Source organism: Gavialis gangeticus, unplaced genomic scaffold, assembly GCF_001723915.1.
Source record: "Gavialis gangeticus isolate Ggan-Ray unplaced genomic scaffold, GavGan_comp1, whole genome shotgun sequence".
Classification (NCBI taxonomy): domain Eukaryota; kingdom Metazoa; phylum Chordata; order Crocodylia; family Gavialidae; genus Gavialis; species Gavialis gangeticus.
Genome location: NW_017728992.1, coordinates 103,148,914 through 103,172,560, shown reverse-complemented (window position 1 = coordinate 103,172,560; position 23,647 = coordinate 103,148,914). Strand labels below are relative to the sequence as shown.

General features: G+C 42.6%; 2 protein-coding genes across 2 annotated transcripts in view; both read right to left on the bottom strand.

Moving 5' to 3' along the window:
* TAF4B (TATA-box binding protein associated factor 4b) overlaps positions 1 to 2,364 on the bottom strand; it is a 155,923-nt gene extending 153,559 nt beyond the window's left edge. The window contains exon 1 of the mRNA XM_019518898.1: positions 2,321 to 2,364. Coding sequence (XP_019374443.1) covers positions 2,321 to 2,364 — 44 coding nt within the window. The remainder of the gene's footprint in view (positions 1 to 2,320) is intronic.
* Positions 2,365 to 9,871: 7,507 nt separating this feature from the next.
* The window catches only part of PSMA8 (proteasome subunit alpha 8), a gene marked incomplete at its 5' end in the record, with an annotated part of 22,235 nt that continues 8,459 nt past the window's right edge, over positions 9,872 to 23,647 (bottom strand). The window contains 3 exons of the mRNA XM_019518885.1: positions 9,872 to 10,397; positions 17,509 to 17,571; positions 17,690 to 17,809. Coding sequence (XP_019374430.1) covers positions 10,308 to 10,397; positions 17,509 to 17,571; positions 17,690 to 17,809 — 273 coding nt within the window. The remainder of the gene's footprint in view (positions 10,398 to 17,508; positions 17,572 to 17,689; positions 17,810 to 23,647) is intronic.

Here is a 23,647-nt window from a genome sequence, read left to right as displayed (position 1 = left end):
GCCGGGGGCGGGCTGCGAGCATGGCCCCCCGCTCGCAGCGGCCGCCGGCTCCGGGTCGCCCGCGGGCATGACCCGCACCGAGGTGCTCATGGAGAAGGAGGAGAGAGGCGGCGCGGCGGGCAGCGCTGGAGCTGCCAAAGCACATGGGCATCCATGCCCTGCCGGCTCCGCGGCGGCGCACACGTGGGGCCTGCCCGGCCTCCAGTCAGCAGCGGGCGGGCGTCATGCTCCTGCGGCGGCGCCCTGCCCCCTCCCCGAGCCTGTAGCGCGCCTACCCCCAGCGCCGCCGGCGTGGGGCTACCCCTGCCATGTTTATGTGGCCACGCGGCCCCCGGGCGCACGCGCTGAGGCTAAGGGGCCGCGGCCGGGCTTTCCCGGCGCTCTCCGCCTCCCCATTGGCTGCGCCAACAATCCGGGGGGGTGGAGGGGCGGTGCTTTGTGGCGTCACAGAGGGCCGCGTTCCACGTGCCCTCTCCCGCCTCACGCCGGGCAGGGCGCTGAGGGGAAGGGAAAGCTGGTGAAGCTTTATGCCTCTGTGGAGGGGGGAGGTGAGTTGTAGGCCAAACCATTGGGTTTCCAAGAGGAATGCAGAACTCTAAAAAAACTCTTGGGTCTTTTGTTAAACCAACTAGAAAATAGCAAGAAAATGATGCACGCTTTCAGGTGTGCACACCCTTCTTGAAGCTGAGGGGAAAATCCGAGATGGTAGAAGTCCACTTAGGTAGAAAATAAATATCATTTGGGTTTCAAAGGACTCAACATTGGCTCTGATCAAGTCCAGAGAGCATCTGAAGTCCCAGATGTAAGAGTCTGGAGTATCTGGGGGCACCTGAATCCCAAGACCTCCTGGGCTTGGTCCTACACCTAGGACACCTGCCAATGGGTTTGGGAGCATGTGAAATCTCAGGGTGAGAGCCTGGGATGGAGGATGTTCACTGGTTGTAGCACCATACATGGTGTTTAGAACAATTGAGTTCTGCCTGCTCAATCATTACGGTTTTTGGAACGACTGAGTTCTGCTCAGTTGAGATGATTTGGAACTGATTTGGGTGATTTGACCTGGAACACCAAATATATTCTTTAAAAAAAATCAACATTAATTTTTCTGACAAGGACTCAGAAGCCAAAAGAAGCCTGGTCAGGCCTGTTCATTAAAAATGTTTACCAGCAGACTCTGTGTCTGAAAAAGGGTGTTTGTGCCCAATAGATTGTGAAGAACAATTTTTCCCCAAAGAACCTTGTCAGCCTGTGTCCTTAGGCCAACACAGCTACAACCAACAACTTTCAAAATGTTAATGAACCTCAGGGAAAGGGATCACCATTAAAACCTGCTCCTCTGGCAGGCTCTGGGAGTGCTAGGGTTAGCCCCCCAACAAGTTAACCATTGCTTAGCCAAGCTGCATCTGCTAGAGCCCACAAGATATGTGGTAAATGAGAAGATTCATTGTGTTCCAGGCCTGGGCTCGACACTGAAAATGACCCTGTAACAGTTTTGCTGCACCTTCTTCCTTACCTCTGCCTGTTTTCAGAATCAAAATAAGTTTTCACAGGTGTTACCATTGTATTTTCTCTGCTGTATTATGCTTCTTCTGATGTAGCACCTGTCCCCTAGCTCCTAAAACAGGGCTGGCAAGCTCGCTTGGCCCCAGAGGCCAGATCAATGGTGCCTGCGCTAATGCAGTGCATGTGACACTCATCTGGCCAATCCAGGACACCAGGTCAGCTGGGTGCCATGGGCACCGCAGCCGAGGACCTGGCCCGCATGTAGCACAGAGCTGGCTAATGCAACATATGGGTCAATGGAACAACATCAAGGGCCATATTATGGGGCTCCATGGGCTGGATCTGTCCCAGGGGTTGTGTTTGACACCACCGTCCTAAAAGAAACAGGTGATATTAGTAAAATTTAGTGACAAAAAAAGAGTATTTGCAAAGATGTAACTAGTGTCCTGAGTCCAACATGAACTCTGTACCTATTCTGAACTTGTTGCAGGATGAGAGTTAGAACTGGAATTTGGCCTGTGTTTGATGAGGCTGAGAAGGGGAAAAAAGTTTGCAGTTATAGAAAGAGAAAAAACTTCTCTTCCCTTGTAAATGAAGCATATTTCTTGTAAGTGAAAAACAAACAATGGATTTTTTACAAATTAGTTTTCAAAGTGGAAGGATGATTTCTCAACCTCAATTTCTCCAGCCTCTTTAATAGAAAGGATACTATTATGAGGCATGTCCATCACTAATTCTATTGGGACTAGTAACAATAAGTTCACAGATAAATTTCTGCAGCCTTAGAGCCTAATCCTGTGAACTTATATGCACTTACCTGTCTTTATACACAAGCTCAGTGAGACTGAGTTTACGTTTCATGTTAATCACATCTGTCAGTGATTCTAGAATCAAGGCCTACTGTACACAACAGAGAAAACTGATGGTAAGTGTAGTGTCCCTAAATGTCCAAAGTAAATAATTAGTGCAGAAAAGTTTTTTTCTTTTTTTATGGCAGTCCTCAGTGCTTACTTTAACTATGGTAAGTACCACATTTTCAGAAAGAAGTGTGTTCAGTTTTCAAACAGAATCTCTTGTGTGTGAAAAGATGTTGAGGGCTCTTTTATTTAAACTCCACCCCCCCAAAAAAACCCAAGAAAAATGCAAGAATTAAAAGAGGATACAAACCCCATAAAGACACCACAACTAACCATTTGTCTGGCAAGGCCTTCTAGCATCAACAAAAATCCTATTGCTTGCAAAATAAGGAAAATATAAAACATAACTGAATGTATAAGATGATGTGGTACTGTTTTCCGTGTGTAGAGATAGACAGCTCCTTAAACCAGCCACTACTAGATTTGCCAAGTTGCACTAGGATGAAATCTGAATAGTCCTTTCAGTTTTCACTGTTTTTATTCAGTACCTTGCTCAATTTCACTCTACTGCCAGGTAGAAAGACTATAACCAGCAGCAGAGGCACTAGTGGAGCCAATCACTCTAGAAGAGGACTCAACAGGTATACATACTGCAACTGAAAGTTCGAGTGAAGCATGTGTAAGCATAATCATCTTAGCTTTCATCTAGCTAACACCAATAAAGCAGCAGTTGTATGGACTAACATGGGCTAACAATCCAAGTAGATACATGCGCTCCCCAGATCACTTCAGCAGTCTGCATTACAGTTCATGTTGTAACATTTCTACTGCCATTTCACTTTGTAAAGCTAGCAACAGTATGCCTGCTCAAGTTAGATTCACATCTTCCGCTGCAGTGTAGACATACCCACAAAGACAGGGTAGATAAGAACAGAGTAGCAGACTCCATTAGACAAGCTAGAAGACTGGAGGAGAAAATAATGTAAAACATCCCACAAGCAGGGCAATCTGAGGTATTTTAGGAGGATTAAGAAGCAGTTTTCTTTCTTTCTCAGCAACCAGAAGAATATTTATCAGACTCCTAACGATAACTGAAGGGAGAGGCAAAAGAACGAAAAAACATTGACCTTATGCTCTCCTCTTCCAGCAGTTTAGGGGAGAGCTGGATTTGGCTTGTCACACCTGGACATTGTCTCTCAGACTTGAGAACACTCAATTTTAATATCAGTTCTGGCTAAAATTAATCCTCCGACTACTCGCTATTTGGTAAAATTTCCATCACCCATATGTGAATGAACAGAAGTGAAAGTATAATGTTGAAAAGGCAGGTAGAAACAGTAAGGTGAAGCAGAGAGAGAAGAGTATGTGTTACGTTTGTGAGAGAGAATTATTTAATAGAATAAGTAAAGAACAGAATGTAATGAGAGAAATGTGAGAGGGAGTAAAAATAACAGACGAAATGATACTTAAGACACTACAAAACACAACATTAAAATAGTGAATACAGCTCATAAGGGAAAGAAGGTAACATAGCGAGAAGTTATTAAAAAATCCAGTAGAATTGATTGTAATTGTAACATTGTCACAGAGCATCCTGCAAAAAATAGGGAAGTATTATTGCTTTAAATTACCTGGATCCATGCTCACATTGGACTCCACATGAGTACCTTGTACCTACCAGAGAAACTAATGAGCCAACCAGGAGACCAAATTCACTGAATCTCTGTCACGGCCACTGACAACTAGGCTGTGTGTCACCATACATCTTTCAAGCTGTTGGCTTGACACTTTGAATTATGCAGCAAAACATCAAGGGTTTGTTGACAGACAACCACAGTATACTTACCTGTCAACATAACATTAACATCATCTGGTTACAAGCTACAGTGAAGGTTAGGAGGCTTGGAGATGTCGAGGCTTAGAGATGTCAAGAGAGCGGATTTGACCTGCTATTCACCTTTGCCCAAGTATAGTTGTGGCGGTTATGTTTTTTCTGGTATCATAGTATGGCGGAGCACCTTTGGGGTGCTCGCCACGTGGCAGGGGCTGCAGTAGGCTGGGGCAGAGCCCAGCAGGGAAGGCAGCCAAGCGGAGCCCCCAAATCTCATTCTATGGGGGGTGGTGTGTGGCAGAGCACCTTTGGGGTGCTTGCCACTTGAGGGCTTTCACAGGCTCCAAGGGGAGCCTGCTTTGGAGCAGCAGCTGGGGAAAACTTCCCCTGGTACCATTTAAAGGGGGGAGGTGTGTGGTAGAGCACTGTGGGTGCCTGCCACTTTAAAACTAGAGCCAAGCAGCCAGCAGGTGCTTGACTGAGGCAGCCATTTAGATCCCTGGCTGCCTATATAAATGGCTCAGTTCCCTGCTGGCTTGGAAGGCAGTAACATCATCTGGCTGCAAGGCTCCATAATATCTTAATTAATTAAGAACAAGGCATGGCAGGCAAGTCAGGTGGGGGGCGTGCCCAAAGGCAAGTGAGGAACCTAGCACCGTGGCTAGGCGGGGGGCGGGGGGGGTCCCACATTGCCACACATAGATGATACCATGCTGTCATCAACTTGTAGGGTAGAGGTCTTTAAATCACAGACATATATGAGCTATTCCAAATTAGCACCAGAAGACAAGCCCTGCCAGATCTGGGTCAACCAGCCATTTACACAGACACATGATAGTCATCTTGCTGTCTAGGGCTATTCAGAAATACAAATGGAGAGAAGTGGGAGAGAACATAGAGAAGTGATGTTGCTTTCATCCATGCTGCCAATCAACACACTCCACTTCATTTGGCCAGATGGACACACAATTATCTACTTGAACTAGACAACTCCAGCTGAGGATACTAGGTAACTTTTCACCTAGCTGACACAGACTATCACTTATCCATACTGACCTTAAACTCCTGGTCAATGCACATGCTAGATTTGCCACTACTAGATTTGCCAATCCTGTGATTCCTTTAAATCACAGGAAAGGAATATTTTTTTTCACTTTGGCTAGACAGTTTAGTTCCTATGGTTATGGGTAAAGATTAGGGCTGTGTGAAATTTCGCCAGCTGTTTTGTTCCAACACTGTTTCAACGAATGTTGAGGTTGAAACAGCAAAATTGGAATGAAACAAAGGCCATCAAAATAGCCTTGAAACAAAATGAGGCTAGTCGAAACGTTTTGAAAATTGAAACATTTCAACCATAGGCTGGGGCTGCTTTCCCATCCCCAGTGTGATTTAGCACGGGGGATGGGAAAGCAACCCAGCTGAGCTGCCTCCTGGCCCCAGCGCAATCTAGTACGGGGGATGCAGAAACAGCCCAACTGGACTGCCTCCTGCCCCCAGCACGATCTAGCACAGGGGATGGGAAGTCAGCACAGCTGGGCTGACTTCCCATCCCCAGTGAAACTTCGAAACAGTGTCAAAACAGCCTTTCTGTTTCAATGGAACGGAATGGAACAGCTGTTTCGAATCAAAATGAAATTTGAAATGGAACGCTGTTCTGCCAAACCATCAAAACTCAAGGCGAAACAGAATGGTGCTGTTTTGCACAGCCCTAGTAAAACTGTCAAGCCACAGTTATAATAAAGAACAGTTTAATTAGCCAGCCTTCATTTTCCAAGCTAGAAGATATGAAGAATAAATCAGGTTAGTATAGATTTGGGATTCTTAAAATTGTTTCCATTTTAGTGGCCTAAGATTTCATAAGAAGTATAGGATCTCAGATAGATCTAAACACAGAAGGAGGATAGGATCTCAAGACACAGGAGGTAATAGTGCCTCTTTACTTGGCACTTGTTAGGCGCCTTTTGGCATGGTTTGTGCAGTTCTGGGCTCCACATTTTCAAAAGGACATGGGAAGTTAGAGAGGGTCAAGAGGTGGGCAACAAAGATAATGAAGGCTTCAGAAAGCAAGTCATATGAGGAGAGACTGAAGGAGTTAGGCATGTTGAGCTTGCCGAAAAGGCGCTTAAGAGGGGACACGATAGCAGCCAAATACTTGAAGGGCTGCCATGAAGAGGGAAAGCATCTTTTCTCTTTTGCTGCAGAGAGGACATGGACAAATGGCTTGAAATTGCAGCAAAGTAAGTTTATTGGAAAAATCTCACTGTTAGAACAGTGAGGCAGTGCAATAGACTGCCTAGGGAAGTTACAGACTCTCCATCACTGAAGGTGTTTAAGAAAAGTCTGGATAGCCACTGGTCAGGGATGATCTAGGTGTAGCTAAGGCTAGCTAGTTCCCATGCTTCTGGGCTTTGTTGGTTGTCTCTGCCCTTCTCTCCTCTCCCGCCCCACCACACTTTTTTTTCTTCTTTGTACATCAGGGTGTTTTGAAGCCTTCCCAGAGGCACTGGCTGTTGGCTACAGCCAAGGCTTGGGACTTTGGGGTATGCCAATGCTCCTGCTTGGACCAAAGCTGGAGGTTCCTGGCTAGAGGGTCTTGCCCTGCTGCTCAGGGTCAGACTGATCATATTTGGGATCAGGAAGGAATTTTAACCCATGGTCAGATTTGTATGGACTGGGGGTTTTTGTCTTCCTCTATAGCAGGGAGGAGCATGGCCCTCTAACCCTGGACCTCTTGAGCATATATTGACAACATTTTATAGAAGCAAGACATTGGCTGTTCTGATTCCCCTGCTTTACCTGTGGCAGGTTAGGATGTTAGGTCTGTGTTGCGTCAGGGTTATGTGTTACGCAGAGTTTACATTATGGTTTGGATGGGATGGTTTGGATAGGGATGATCCTGCCTAAAGCAGGGGGTTGGATTAGATGACCTCTGGAGGTCCCTTCCAGCAATACTTCTCTATGACGCTATGACTCTAGGTAAAGATATGATTTTTGTTGCAAGCCTAGTTTCCTATGGCCTTCACTCAGAATACTATAACCTCCAAATGTTTACACCTGAAAATTCTGTATCACTGCACCTTTTTGTCCAACAGAGTGGCTGTTGATAAATATTGGAGGAGGTTTTCATAGGTTGCTTCAGGAATATCTAGTTACCCCGACTCCTCTTCAGGCTTGGTGAATGAACTTTATTGTATATACTAGCAAATTGCCCATCAAGAATGACAGGGGAAGGGGAGCTGGCAGGGATGGAGCCCCACATCTGGCCCTGCACCCCTTCTCCCCCCACCACTTTGGGTCCCACCCTGCTTGCCCCTGGTTTAGGTCTGACCCTGCCCCTCCTTTCCTCCTCTCTGCTTCAGGTCCAACACCACTCCACCCCACTTTGGGTCCACCCTCCCCGCCAAGTTCAGGTCTGATCCCCCTCCACCCACTTTGGGTCTGACCCCGCTCCCCACCTCCGTTTGGGTCCGACCTTGCTCCTTCTCCTCCCCGCCCCTTCGGGTCCAACCCCACTATGATAGAGGGGCTCCCACTTTAAAAGCAGTGGGGCTAGCTGAGGAAAAGTGCTTGTGCAAAATTTTTTTTTTTTGCCTCTGTGGAGATGGGGCAGAGGGAGTCACCACACCGGAGGCTGCAGGAGGTGGGGCTGGTGGAGGGGCGCCTGCCTTTCTTCAGCTGTCCCCACTGCTTGTGACATGTTCGTGACAATTTTTTTTTTTTTTTGGTCGTGTGAAGGTGGGGTGGATGGAGCAGCCGCACCTGAGGCTGCAGGAGGCAGCGGTGCCAGCAGAGGAGCTCCCATTTTAACTCAGCCAATCCGCACATGTGCAGTTGGGCAAAAGTGTTAGACAGACAGACTAAGCCTTTTATTATATTAAATAATTAACAACCCATGAATTAACTCATTTCATATTCATTTAGAGGTGCCCTCTTTACTCCTCTTTACTAAGCCACAAGAGTCTTGCTATAGATCCCAGCTCTCACGTCTTTCTCAGAAGCTGCAAATCTAAACCATCTTCCATTGCTTCTCACCCAGCTGATGGTCCATGGTGTCTCCTAGGGAACACAGAGACATTTATTGAGCCTTCATAGGTTATGTCATAGTCTCATGTCCAATAGGTTTTACTTCTCACAACCCCATAGATAAAATGACAGTAACTTGCCACATTACTTAACGTTTTCCACAATTTAAATTAAGATTTTTAATCTGACAGTGACCCTTTTACAAGTTATATTTTATAATTTTGATTGAATGCACACAGAAAAGGTTTTTGTTGGAGTAAGACATACTTAATGTTTGCCTTAAAGTTTTTCTTTTTAAATGAGGGGGACTTGGCAGGGCTTCTGACTTAATTTTATGTATGCACATAATTATAACAATAAAGAAATTGAAATGTATTTGAAGAATCAACTTCACTAGAGAAACTAAAATTAGTATATATTTATGGAAAAAAATAAATGAACATTACTAGATTTACCAACATTCCAGATTTAAGTGGCAGTCCAAATTCATGCCAGAGAACCTGAGGTCTTTAGGGAAGAAGTGCTTAAAGAGACAGCAAATTAGAGCAGAAAAATCTGGAAACAAAAGAGATTCCATACAAAAGAGACAACACCTATTTAGTCTTAAAAAAAGATGGAGAGAAGAATGAAAAACAGGTATTATGCCAAAGATATGGCCAGCTGGATGCATAACTACCCATTTGTATATCATCTCAGCTTTTTAACTTCAAATCTGATGTCACAACATTCTCTCACCTGTCTCTGCTGCTTCTGTTTCCTGTTCTGACTTATGCAGGTGGACTTCTCTTCTGGACAGTCAGACTGGTAGATACCAAACTGAGTATTAAATTTATGCAAGTTTATAAATATCAGATTAAAAGATCAGCCATAATACAGTGTAACTTTACCTTCAGAAAAAATGTTTAAAAATACAACATGAGAAGAATTAAACCAACACTTGCATAAAATTCTGACCTAAGCTAAAGAACCCACATGAACATTCAGAGTTAAAGATAATGATCAGAAGCTTGATTTAGCTGTGAGCCAAGACAGTTTACGCTGCTGTACTCTAGGGCAGCTGGCCCTTAGCAGCAGAAAGTCTGTCTGGATATACACCTATAATTCTTGCTGCAGTAGATGTAAGAAGCCACCTGGTGCTGCCACTGATGCAGTTTGCTGAGACATTAAGGTGATGGAATCATGAGTACCCTCACTGGTTGGGCTTGAAGTGAGGAACAAGAGTGATGGGATAGGACTGTTGAACAAGGTAAACAAGGAGAAACAGGGAGAAATAGGATAAAGAATAAAAGGAAGGGAAATAAAAATATCAGGAATAAGGAAATTAGGCAGCTGAAAGGTGCCTAATAACAGGAGAGGTACAAATAAAAATATACCTGAGAAGAAGCATTTAGTACTAAATGATTACCTAGGTACAGATACATGTTCTCAATTAAGTACTGGCATGATAGATTTGTCAAATTTTAAAAAGTTAAAAATAATACTAATGTACTAAGAAAAAACAGCATCCCCTATCTGGTACAAACCACTGATCAAAGGAAAGGGGTCTCTTGTCACCCAGACAGCAGTGCCAATCCATGTGCTGTGGCTTCTTTGACAGACAAAAAGAGGCAAGCTGTGCAAAGGGTTTGGACAAACGTAACAATACTTAGGCAAAAGAGCCAGTCAGAACAAATCAAAACTTTATTTCATTCTTAATTTTTATTGGACTACATATGTATCACGCTAGTAAAAGCAAACAAATATTAGACTTGCAAAAACTTACACAAGAAAACCTGAAACCTTTAAATAACTTATACAGAGATATGCCAAATAGCTTGGTGATAATTTGTGTGCAGGAAATGTGCCAATGCCTTTGAATGCTGGATGCACATTAAACTTGGAGGAACAGCAAAATGCAAATATATTCGTGTATGCACATGCTGGTGAATACAACGAGCACATTGGATTTAACACATCTGTAACACAGTTTAAGAAAACTAATGTATTCAATAATTAAATAGATAAGATTATTCAGCAACGGTAAACACTGTCAATTAGCAGCTGTTACAACTCCAGAAACATTTCAATAGCAGCTATCTTCTTTTTGCTGAAATTTAAATACTTTTCTTCTTTTTCTTTTCAGATTCTTCTTTTTCTTTCTCTATTTCAGCAACTTGTGATTCAATGTCCTTTGCACTAAAAATCTGAATGGGAGAAAGTACAGTATAAGACTAAATAATGCAGATTTCACATGCAATCCTATAATTCAGGACTGTTCAATGTCAGTAGGGCTGGGGGCTACGAGGGGCCAAGGTCCTCCCCCACCACATGGCAGTGGGAAAGATGGCCAGCAGTTGAATAGCTCTGGTATTATCTGTAAAATTCAATTCTGTATTAGAACTCTAAAATGTACTACTAATGCATTAAAAAAGTTTGGAAAACTATCTGAATTACAGATCAATAATCGGACTTTTGTTGGTTTTTTTCTCTTTCTTTTATTAAAGTAAAAAAGGGAAGTTATCAGTAACTGTAATTCTCCACACACACACTCTCCCATACAGGTGACCTCAGCCACTAAGCCATTTGACCAAACACATTTTTGTCTCAGCAGTTTGTGCAGAAGAGCACCTCAGCCCCTTCCCTCCACCAGGTAAAGGATGGAGTGTCTATCTCTGCTGTAACTAACAGGAAACACAGGAGAGTTTCAAAGAGAGACTGAAGGAAAAGGGTGAGGAAGGCAAGGTTCAAAAGTGCACATGGATAATTCTTCTCAAAAGAAGTCCAATTATTGGGAAGTAACTTTCCTTTCTCCTTTGAATAGTTGTTCTCACATACAGACACTCTCACCTGCGGGTGATTCCAAAAGCAGTGCCCACAAACACCTGGAGATGAGACTCAAGAGTCTCTTTGGGCACAGATTCCCTGGAGTACCACTCTAACAAAGCTGATATCATTTGGAGAATCCTCCGCAACTGTATAGGGCTTAATGAAAGTATAGTCTGCGCTCCATGTTAGTACTCTGCCAATGTTTGATGCAGACAGCATGAAGGGGGAGGCAGCAGAGGTAGCCAGAGCCCTTGCGGAGCGTACTCACATTATGGAAAAACCTTAGCCAATGGGTCTAGTATAACTGGAAACCCAGCTGGAAAGACTTCAGGAGGAAATAACTGACTTTTTGGATCTCCTGGCTATAGCCACAAATGGGGTGGAAACCTCCAAAAGAGTTTAGTCCTGTGCAAAAAATATATCAGAGCCCTCTTCACATTCAAACTGTGAAGAACAGCCTCAGTTTCTAAATCATGCAGCTTTGGGGAAAAAGACCAATCACAGAATTTATTGGCTGAGGTGGAATTGGCAGGAATCTGAGATGGGTACAGAAGGTCCTATACAGAGGACTTGCCGATACAAGGGCTTGCCCTATACATTAGGACTTGGATCTCACTAACTTGGTGGTGATTAAGTCCACCAAACTAGAAGACCATTTTCACAGACATATACTGAATTGAGTGGAAGATGCCACTGGCTTCAACAGGGGTTGGCAACATACAGCCCATGGAGCCATTAAAATTGGTTTGTGGAGTCTAAGGGCTTTGCTTGTGCCTGTGCCCAGACTGAGGACAGGTAGCAGTGAATCTTTAACAAGTTGTTAAAGATTGCTGACTGCTGGTTTAAATGGTAAAGGCATTAGTGACAAGGTTCAGACTGTATTGCGGAATTGGGTCCTTGGTGCACTAGAAGGCATATGCCAGAGTTTTTAGAAGCTTCAGCATGACAGCGTGAAAGAAAACTAGCCAGCTTTTAGCTGGAAACAAAAGCTTAAAGGAGAGATATCAGGGGCCCTTGGGTCCAACAAGGTAGTCTAGAGTCTAGGATATTTGGAGTTGATGGCATGGTTAGACACCATGAAGATAATGAAAAAGTAGGTGCATGTTGCAGATGCCCTCCTGATATGTGTTAGGGTGCTCCCAGTGGGGATGGACCAGACATATGCTAGCTGTCAGAGCCATCTAGGATCCAGGTGGTCAGACGGATTGACCATAGGTCTTGGTGATGTACTCAGTCATCATTCTAAGAGCAGGTTAGGGAGCAGGGGTAGAAGAATGCAAACCTGTGCTGATAAGAGCATAAAATCCTGAAACCCAGATGTTCTAGGCCAGGCTGGTGCTCTCAGAATGATTCAGGCTCAGTCTTATTCCACTTCTATAACTAGTAGAGGAATACAATAGGCCCTTATAGTACAGCACCCGAAAGGCACTGGAAAAGCAGCCCAGATTGAGGCCTGCCTCGGCGTAGAAAAATGGATACTTTGTATTCTGCCTCATCACAAAACAAGGCTATTTCCAGAAAACCTTCCACTAGGAAAAAGCTGGGAGAGAGCAGAGTCTTTGTTCTCCCATTTGTGATGTACTGTGCTCAAAAAATCCATTGTCTCACTGTGAAGGCCATACAGGTGAACTCCTGAAATGTGGATGAAATGGCAATTGCCAAAATTGGACATATTCCTTGTTGAATACGGAGGACCTAGTGCCTCCTACTTGCTTACAGAATTGATAGATGTAGTACTGTCCATCAACATTTGTAAGTAGAAGCTCTCCAGATGGATGGTAGGAACACTATCAAAGTCTGTCTGACTGCTCTCAGCTTGAGCACATTAACTTTAAGGGCCATATGAGGGGCTAAACTGCATTCTGCCAACATGTGCTGCCCAACTGATTTGAGGCATCTGTTAACAATGAATCTATGGGCAATCATGGCTGAAGAGTACTCCAACTCAGCCAGGTGGTGGAGAGGAGCTGATGAGCAGGGTATGCACTTTGCCTTTATCCCCTCAATCTGAGAAGGAGGCCTGAGAGGAAGAGCTAAAACACTCAGCATGAGTACTGCGCTAAGGTTAAAAAAAAAGAAACCTTCAATCAAAAGGAACAGGAGCTGAGTCCACCCACACATCAGATGTATGTTTCTAAACCTGATCAGTTGAGACAGTTAGGGATGACCATTTTCCCGAAATAATTCATAAACTGGATATTGTGAAAAGCGAATTCACTATGAGCAACTTTACTAACGCTTCAACTCCAGCTGCAAAAGATAACCTAACGTTCATATTGGAACTCGACTATTTTTTAAAGCAGACTGTCACATTGTGTGATGGCTTCGTTTTCTTGGGTTGTTCACTAGCAATTAAATGAATTCAGCAGTCAGTCATTCAGACCTCTAGCTGGAATAAATTTCCTTTCATTCCTTATATATACTTACTCAAGTCTTCAGCCTGACTAAAGGTGTTAGAAATATGTACATTATTACTGTAAGAAAACAGTACATACAAGAAAAAAGCCTTGTTTACTACCCCTTCTTTAGAAAGCGGGGTGCCTATGGCACAGGGTGACCTTTTCCTTTGAATGTTATATCACCCAGATAACAGGAAAGAATATTATGGGTCAGTTTCATGTGTGTAATGCATGACATTCTCTTTCAAAGAGTGATGATGTGTTTTCAGTCCCCATGTATTCCCAGAAGCACCACGTCCTGGAAAGCTCCTGCTGGGTTCCATTTTAATAGGGCTTTACAGCCAAAAGCTGTATTTTCTATCCCCCTGTCTTTGATTATGCATATAGCTCATTTCTGGCTGAACTACTAGCCAGCAACCTTAAACTGGCAAGTTATAATTTGTTTTCATGCATTCTGTTTGAAGATAAACCACTATTTGAAAACATGGGTTTTCTGAATCTGAAAAGGGATCTATACTCCCCCTTTTTCAACCCCATGTTTTAAACAATCAAAAGTATGAGTGAAGTATGGTGAATTCGCTGAATCTGACCTGCAAAGAAAAGCATATTGATTTTAACTTTTTATTTCTTTGTGATAACTAATAAAGAACAATCATATGGTTTTATTTCCCTCTTCTCTGCCCTTCAAAAATCTTCTCTCTTATTTTTAGATTAAAAATTCAAACTCTGTCCAAGCTGGAAGAAAACGGGGGGGACCAGAGCATTAGTGAAATCATATAAACATCAATAATGCTGAAGTGGAGCAAAAGAAAAACACTTATCCTACACTTTTCATTTGTAGGAATTTAAAGCACTATTTAAAATGTGTTGAGAAAAGATATCATACATAAAACATTGCAAAGTTCAAGGGCTTGACCAAGTCTTTCTGAACTTTCATGGTCAGCCTGATAGTTAAATAAATGTAGGCAAAGAACCAATCCTTCAGTAATACTTGGAAGAACTTGCACCATTTACAGTCAGCTATCAGAAGAACACTGATACTCGTATTAAGCTCAAGAAAAGCTTTGCTCAAAACACAAGAAATCTTTCATATAATAAAGGATAGCACTCATCTGATAGAAGGATTTTTAATTCCACTTGGCAAGAAAACTCAACGGGCTTTCTTTTGTTTGCTTGTTTGTTTTTAAACATACACACCCATGAACACACACTACCAGTAAGTCACAAACTAAGCAGCCATGTACTTAAGTCCCTGGTGAGGTTCAACTCAGTCAGCATTCTGTGAAGACAGTTAACACTGACTAACAGCACCACCATGTTCAGCATCCTTGGGGGGAAGAACAGGTGTGTCCACCTTTTACATGATAGCCTAATGGCTAGAGCAGTCACCAAGAAAGTGGGAGTCCTAGGTTACAGGATTCTTCAGCCTGCTTGGACTGAAACCCTTATTTTGTCCCAGGAGACTGCCACAACCATCTGGCTACAGGCTAGGCTGGGATAGTCTGAGCAAAGCTGAGGGTGCTGAGAATGTGTAAATCCTGAGCTCTGATCCCCGTTCCCAACTGGTATGTATTTTGTAGTAGTCATCATAAAATGTTCTTGGGAACAGGGACCAGAACCCAGGACTTTCCCCCTCTGATAGCAAGCTCCTCATCACTGGCCTAGTGAATCAGACACCATCTTGATTACTCTTGTTCTGGATTCTTGTGGCCCAACTTCTATGGAAGGGTGAAGACTAGGACTGGTAGCGAGAACATAATCCTGAAAGATCAGAAAGAGGAGTCTGAATGCTCATTGGCTGAAACAGATCTACAACCCAGGTCTACCACTTCCTGGGCAAATGCTCTAAACACTCAGCTACAATGTGAAAGTCAGGTAGGCACACATCATCACCACTGATAGATATGATTCAAAGACAGCAAGCCAGTCATGTCTACATGAAAGGATGATTTAGGTGCATACGCCTATGTGGCAGTTTGTGGTATGAATTTGTTTCATATAGACCCTAGCCTGAGTCCAAGAGACAAAAGAATTTCAAACTTCAGCATTTCTTGTTGGGTGGCTTACTGTGCTACAGATCAAAACATTTTTACAAACCTTGTGGTTTGGAATGTGTTGTGCATGACATCTTCAAAGGGGAGTCACATGTTCACTCAGTATCCTGCTACAAAGCCTCTCTCTTCTGCAGAGAACTGTGTTTTGGCTACCTGCAATGCCCAAGAAACTATTTTCTAAATGTATTTTGACTGGGGAAAAGTAATTAACTAATAAAATGGCAGATTTCTTTTTTGAAGCTCAGTCTTTTGTATGACTAAGTCCTACAGCTAGAGAATATAGAGGTTCAAATATTATAAAATGTATAAAAAAGTATTATTTAGGGTAAAAAAAAATCAGCATGGCTACTTATCCATTACTGAACTGGGATTTAGGGGAGAGGTTGGGATTCTTCCAATATAAACTAATAACATGAAGAGAGAGGTATAAGGGTTTTCATAAGACAAGAAAACCAGTATGAATAATAATAGTACGAACAGTATGAAACTTGTTGACCAGTAAGAATAGGAATAAAGGAGGTCACTTTTCTGTGCCTAGAGAAAAAACAGGACTAGAGGATGAAAAAGTGTTTGTTTTGAACTTCTATTTATATGATTTCTTTTGTTTTTTTAATCATCTGGTTCCCTTTTCATATAAAATTAGAATTTTCTTAACTTCAGCCAAAAGGATTCAGAAGTTAGGGCAACCATCTATGTTGTTAGTATAAATAAACTTCAGTATTCAGAATTTCCTGCTGGAGTAGTGGTCAATTTTAAAAAGCCAAAATTATTCAATCAATTTTTAAAAAGAGACTTGCATCATTACCATATATTATCAAGAAACCATGCAAATCAAATACTCAGTAACAAAGTGCAGGGAATTAATTCTTTAAAATCCCATAGGAATAAAGCAGGAGCCAAGGATGGCTCTTGCCATCCATGGATTCCAGGATATCTCAAAGGCTAGAGAAAAACATTGCAGAGATTAGCAGGGATGTTCCACAATTTATTTTGGGGGATACTCTGTCCTGTCATGACAGAATAATACTGGAGAAACTTTGTGGAAAATTTCGCAAAGATTCTCTCTCTGGACACAAGTAAATCTGTAGTGATTTCAAAGGGAACATTTCAAAAGGGCAGCAGCTGTTGTAATTGTTATGTGTGGGCAAGCAAGGACCAATACAAATTTAGCAAGAGACTGAACGAAGCAGTCTCTTTATCTACACGCTGTGACACTGACTGCAAGAAAGGAAGATGAGCTGCTCAGGCTGCAATGATGAATGCCATTTTGCAGAAGATATATTTAGTCAGTGGACAAGCCATCGTTTATCTTAATCAGTCAAAATCTTTTGACTGCATTGCCAAGATTTGCCTCTAGATTTGAGTTTCTTCAAGGTACAGCAGAAATAACTGAAAGCTCCAATATTCCAAAGAGACCTTGGCATTTGGAACTAAAGACTAAATTTTACATCTCAGTACCATTTTAGACAGCTCAAGTAATTATTTAAGTTTCTTTAGAAAAAGATTATGTATGCATGTATGTCAAGAATTAAAAATGGAGTTGTTCGCTGCAAACGAAATGAAATGCAGCATAAGTCTTATTTTCAGTTTACGTTTTTGAGCCAGGAGTCTGTCTTTTCCATGAAAACAGCAGCTATGAAGAAGTCACAATGTGTTTCTAGGAAGCATTACATTGTAAAAATGGTTCTCTATAACTGCACAATAATAAAAGTTACTTTTATTTTTCAACAATTAACTTAAAATAGTATTTTTCTCCCCCTAGCATGTGCACACACACGCACTTTTGCATGTTTCCTCAAAACTGTTTTCCCCACTGAAAATCCCCAACACAGTTTCTTATAGTATATTATAAATTAGCAGCAGCTACTATAGCTCACAGCACTATCAATCTACAGGGACACAACAGAAGTCACATAACATTTTACCACCATATGTTAGGGGACACTTCATACATCAAGCAGAAATGCACAGGTGTCAACTAGAATCATTTTTGTCAGAAGTTATCTTTTTATTCCTATTAAATCAATAAATCATACCTGCAGTGGTTGATTTCTTCTGATTATGGCAAGTTCAATGTTTTTTCCACCAGACTGCACAACCTAGTGTACAATAAGAACATCAAAACAAGTATGTTTACAAAACATTTTGTTTTCATAACATGAAGAAATACAAGCTTTTCTCTAAAGCTTTATTGTAAAATTGAATTGGATCACTTACTTCTAGCAAAGCTCTTATTGCTAATTTGATAGTTTCCCTGTCAGTTGCTATAGCTTCTTCTTTGTAATTCTTTTCCAAAAATTCTCGCACAGCTTTAGCATTGCGACCAATTGCATTAGCCTGTTTAAGACAGACAAACAAGAATCATACTTCATGTACACCTTTGATTTAGCAATCCCCCTACCATTACTATGCAACATGCAATTTGGGTTTTCATATTTTCTAAAAAAAGACATTCTTTCACTATTTGGATGTTGAATACCACATTTTCAACACCTTCCTCAGACCATTAAGTTTTTTACAGAAAAGAAGTAAAAACAATATAATAAAAGCTTGCTAATTTGAAACTATAAAAATATTGTGAGTGGTGCCAGGTATTGAGATAGCTGAGGATATGAATATATGAGAACAGTGGTTTGCTAAACTCTTCACGTAAGAATCTCTTTTTCACACCATACTGAGATCTTCTCCTCCCTGAGGTCCTCTTCTCATTTAGCAATACTGAAGGGTCAAGATGATTAAGACCCCTTGATATCTGCTTGTGACCACCAGGCTGAGAATCTGTGTCATATGCTATCCCTGAAAAAAAGCATTCTGAGAAAGCCAAGACAAGTCAGAGATGTATTCTGCAAAGCAGGATCACATTTAGCAATTCAGTATTTTGCCATGTGGAAACCAAGACATTCAATTTCAAGAGAAACTTCTAATGTTCAGTTCACATTTCTTTGCATCAAGTAGAGAAAAATAATGCAATGGGATTAAGGTGAATAAAATACAAAACATTTCAGTCCTCCTTACAACTTTGCTGCTGGTGAATTGGATGATGTACCTAAATAGTCTCATGTGCAAAAAGCTAGATACTTAGTGATAAAGTTGTTAGTTTTTCCTGTCACAGCTTCAGCACTATCAGTGTAAATATCTACAGATGGTATTCCCTCCCTGTGTAGTGGAGAATTAAAAAGACAGGCTTTATATATGGAGCATTCCTGTTCAGAATGAACAAAGGTTAAAAGTTATGCAAGAGGTGGCACATTCGTAATATCATCCCATTTGCATTAAGTACTGAATCTCTTGAACTCTTCTAAACATCTGCTTTTGAGCATCTGCACCCATGTCATGAATTTGTTATCTTACTATATCACTGGAAGTGTATGGGGCTTTAACTGGACTGCCAGCAACTGATCTCACTATAAAACTTTGATAACACAGGGCTCAGTCAGCATTTTCCCAGTTATGAGGTTTGGCATCTTTCACTACTCACAATAAGAAAAGCATCTGCAGAAGGTTGCCATGTTTACAACACTGCCATTAATAAAACAGCCTGATTCTGTAAACACACACGCTTTCACCAGAAGAATCCAAGTGGCTCAGTGCTCAATCCATTTAAAATCCATATGTGTACCCCAGACTCCTTTGCCAGCTATTGCAACAACTCCTTTGAAGTACTGTGTTATGTCATGAGCCTGCTGACGTGTGTTTTGGTCTGAGTTCACTAGAGAGGAAAGTCAGGATGCATGAAGCAGATTTACAGGACAGGGAAGAAACAGATGGTGTTTAGGACTGCCCTGCTTTCTGGCTTTAAAGAATAGAGCAGAGACCATGGACTGCAATCCAATTAACCTCCCTTGAGGCAAACGTTGGAGCATCACAAGCAGGTAACAGGCAGGTCCCAGCACAGCAGGAAGACTGAAAAAAAAAAAAATAGGATGGGCACCTAGCTGAAGAACAGCAGCAAATTCCAAAGCAAAAATGCTCCATTAGCAGCATCAAGTTACCTCAGCAACCTACATTTAAAAAACAAAGAAGAAAAACTAAGAAATTAGAATAAATGGAGTGGTTGGGACTGCTGCTTCAATCCTATCTGCAGATTCCAAGGCTAAGAACCTCCATGTTAAAACAAAGGGAAAATAAAGAAGAACCAAGATTATGGGAAGAGTAAGAATAGCTTTTACTTCACATATCTATTACCCTATGGATACAATTCACTGCTTAGGATTCCTGAATACAGATATCTCAAGCTGTTTACTTACGAGTGTGATCATATACCAGAACTAAGCCAAATGCTGTAGCAGCAGTGAGGCTTTAAGGCCATGATCTAAGATGTGTTGAAAATTAACAAAGAATTAAATTGGTAAAATCACCAGTTACATAGTGAACACAACAATGGAAAAGATTTGATCAATAAAAATATTCACCTGGAAGCAACATCATCTTGATCTGAAAATAATATCTGCTACTCAACTTTCTCTACCAAACTTTTATGTGTTTTTTTTAAAAATAATAGCCTCAAACAGAACAAAGATCTTGTAAACTGTGGGCTAGTATACCTCACAGCACTCTCATACCCTTTTCACACCTTCTCCTTTCCTCAAAGCAACTATGCCTTCAATCTTGGATTAAAACAGAACCAGAAAGAAAGCATAAACAAATTCAATTCCACACTGAGGATTTACAAGAAAAACCAATTAAATTCTGATCTACAAATAAGCAAAAAACACAAACTACAGAAATACATTAAATGAGGGCCTTTACACTGAGTTTGGAAAAGAATACATTTTTGTTTTATAACTAAACAGATACTAAACTATAGTGGGGATTCTAGCAGAGATGTATCCCATGATCAGCACAGTTAGATCCAAAAGCAGTTAGATCTGACAATGCCTTCTGCCAGCTCAGTCCTTTAGTTCACTGTCCAAGTCTGTGTCCAGACAAGCGCGGATGTTTGGTTCCCTGGAGACAAGTAGCAGTGATGCACCTTGCGCCGCAGCTACTTGTCCCCAGGGAATGCCCATGCCACACACACTTTGGCACGTGGCAAGTTACCCCAAGGGTGGCAGGAGAGGCTGACTGTGCAGTATATGATGCTGTAGCCAAGTTTGCAGCACCACATATTGCCAACTGCGCTCATCTGGACATACCCCAAGAGTTCCATCTCTGATCTGCTTATCTCTTAACTGGCATCTCCTTTTCAATCCATGCTCCCTTCCATTCCAGAGCCATCCACTCCACGTTCCTGATACTGAAAGATGTTTTGACTGAATCAGACAAAGTGAGCAAACCAAATATAATTCTTTTGCCTCTTTCCTCTCTCTTTTTGCTTTCTGCTTAATACAACTCAAGACCAGACAAATACATTCTTGCAACACCTTCAGTCCGAGGGGCTACCAGAGTTCTGACTAGGTTAGTAGCAACAGCAGAATATCACAGGTAAAGAATTTGTAGAAAAGGTTGAAGTACCGGCTCCTGTCTTGCTCCCCATTTCTTGCACTTGAAGTCAAGGGTTAGAATTCCTAGCGACATCAGCTGTAAGCAATACTAACCCAAATTTATCCACACCAAAAATTGTAACTATGCTTAATTGCAACCTTTATCTGCTTTCAAACAGAGTCAGCATGTAAGTGGTCAAGATTAAACTACATAGAATCTATATCTTTGGAAGTTTTCAGGAGTAGGTTAGATGGACACATGGCTGGGATGGTTTAGCTGGGGATGATCCTGTCTTGAGCAGGGGCTGGACTAGATGACCGTCTGAAGTCCTTTCCAGCCTTACTTTCCTATGATCCTATAGAAATCTTAGAAGGGTGAAAAACATTAAACAAAAATTCTAATTTCAAATCATGACAGTCTTAAATGACCTGTAACAGAAAGTCTGACTCACTGCCTACGAAAATACATTTTCTGTTGTTTTTAGAATAAATATGGTAATTTTCAAGCCATTCCTCATTTTTATGTTAAAATTTGAGAAAAGGGAAATAGAGATTTACAATGAAATCTGTTTTCAACTTTTGTTATGCAGAGATTGCCTCTTCATAAAATCAGTGACATTATACAGCCACTCACCATATTATATTGCTCATATTATACTGCTCTTAGGAAATTTTAGTCTGTTTTCTTATATTTTTTCTTATATTTTGCTTTAAGGTCATTACTGCTTTACTTCTTAGGCTAAGTAAGCTTCAGTGGCCAAAACAATTTTAACCTGCTTGCTGATTCCAAAGGTCTGTGGATCCATGATATAAAAAGTAGCACCAGAATCACTGAAATACACAATGCAAAGATTTCCACTAAGTTTTCACAGTTTCATAGTTTCTAGGGTCGGAAGGGACCTGAGCAGATCATCTAGTCCGACCCCCTGCCATGGCAGGAAAGAGTACTGGGGTCAAACGACTCCAGCAAGGTGTTCATCTAACCTCTTCTTAAAAACCCCCAGGGTAGGAGCCTGCACCACCTCCCTTGGAAGTTGGTTCCAGACCCTAGCCGCCCTGACCGTGAAGTAGCGCCTTCTGATGTCTAACCTAAATCTACCCTCTGCTAGCTTGTGACCGTTGTTCCTGGTCACTCCTGGCTGTGCTCGGGGGAACAGTGACTCCCCCAATGCCTTCTGATCCCCCCTGACCAGTTTGTAACAGGCCACAAGATCCCCCCTCAGCCTTCTCTTGTGGAGGCTGAACAGGTTCAGGTCCCGTAGTCTCTCCTCATAGGGCCTGCCCTGCAGTCCCCTGATCATGCGAGTGGCCCTCCTCTGGACCCTCTCCATGCTGTCCACATCCCTCTTGAAGTGCGGCGCCCAGAACTGGACGCAGTACTCCAACTGCGGCCTGACCAGTGCCGCATAAAGGGGGAGGATCACCTCTCTGGACCTGCTCGAGATGCATCTGTGGATGCATGACAAGGTACGGTTGGCCTTCCTAACTGCCTCCCCACACTGCCGACCCATGTTCATCTTGGAGTCAATGATGACTCCAAGATCCTTTTCCGCCTCCGTGCTGACAAGAGGGGAGTTCCCTAACCTGTAGGTATGGTGCCGGTTGTTCCTCCCCAGGTGCATCACCTTGCACTTGTCTGTGTTGAAACCCATCCTATTCTCATCCGCCCACCCTTGTAACCTGTCTAGGTCTGATTGTAGCCTGTTGCTTCCTTCTAGTGTGCCCACGTCCCCCCACATCTTAGTGTCATCAGCAAATTTGAACAGGGTGCTTTTTACCCCCTCGTCCAAATCACTGATGAAGATGTTGAACAGTGCGGGCCCGAGGACCGAGCCCTGCGGAACCCCACTGCCCACGTCCTTCCAGGTTGAGAAGGACCCATCCACTACCACCCTCTGGGTGTGGCCCTCCAGCCAGTTGGCGACCCATTTGACTGTGTGGGTGTCTATGCCACAGCCTCCCATTTTCTTAATGAGAACGGGGTGAGAGACAGTGTCAAAAGCCTTCCGGAAGTCCAGGAAGACTATGTCCACTGCTACCCCTGCATCTAATGATCTGGTGATCTGATCATAAAAAGCCACCAGGTTGGTCTGACAGGACCTGCCACTGATGAACCCGTGCTGATTGCCCCTAAGCATGCAGTCCCCCACTGGCCCCTCCTGGATGTGCACCAGAATTATTTTTTCAAACAGCTTGCCTAGGATCGAGGTAAGACTAACTGGCCTATAGTTTCCCGGGTCCTCCTTCCTCCCTTTTTTGAAGATTGGAACCACATTGGCCCTCTTCCAGTCCTCCGGCACCTCTCCAGTGCACCACGAGTGCTCGTAAAGCCGTGCCAGGGGACCTGCAATGACCTCGGCCAGTTCCTTTAGAACTCTAGGGTGGAGATCATCCGGACCGGCTGACTTGAATACGTCCAGCCCCTCCAGAAGCTCCCTTACTAAGTCCTCGCTAACCCTTGGCCCAGGTGTGCCTCCCCCGGGGCCCGAAGGGGGCCCAGCTGGGAGGTTGCTGTTCTGGTCCCTACTTAGGAAGACGGAGGCAAAGAAATCGTTAAACATGTTAGCTTTGTCATCTGGTGTGACGACCAAGTTTCCCAACGCGTCCTGCAAGGGCCCCACATTACCTGGGACCTTCTTTTTACCCCCTATGTATTTAAAAAAAGACTTCTTATTGTCCTTAATCTGGGAAGCTAGTCCCAGTTCCATCTCTGCCTTGGCCTTCCTAACTACCCCCCTACATCCCCGAGCAA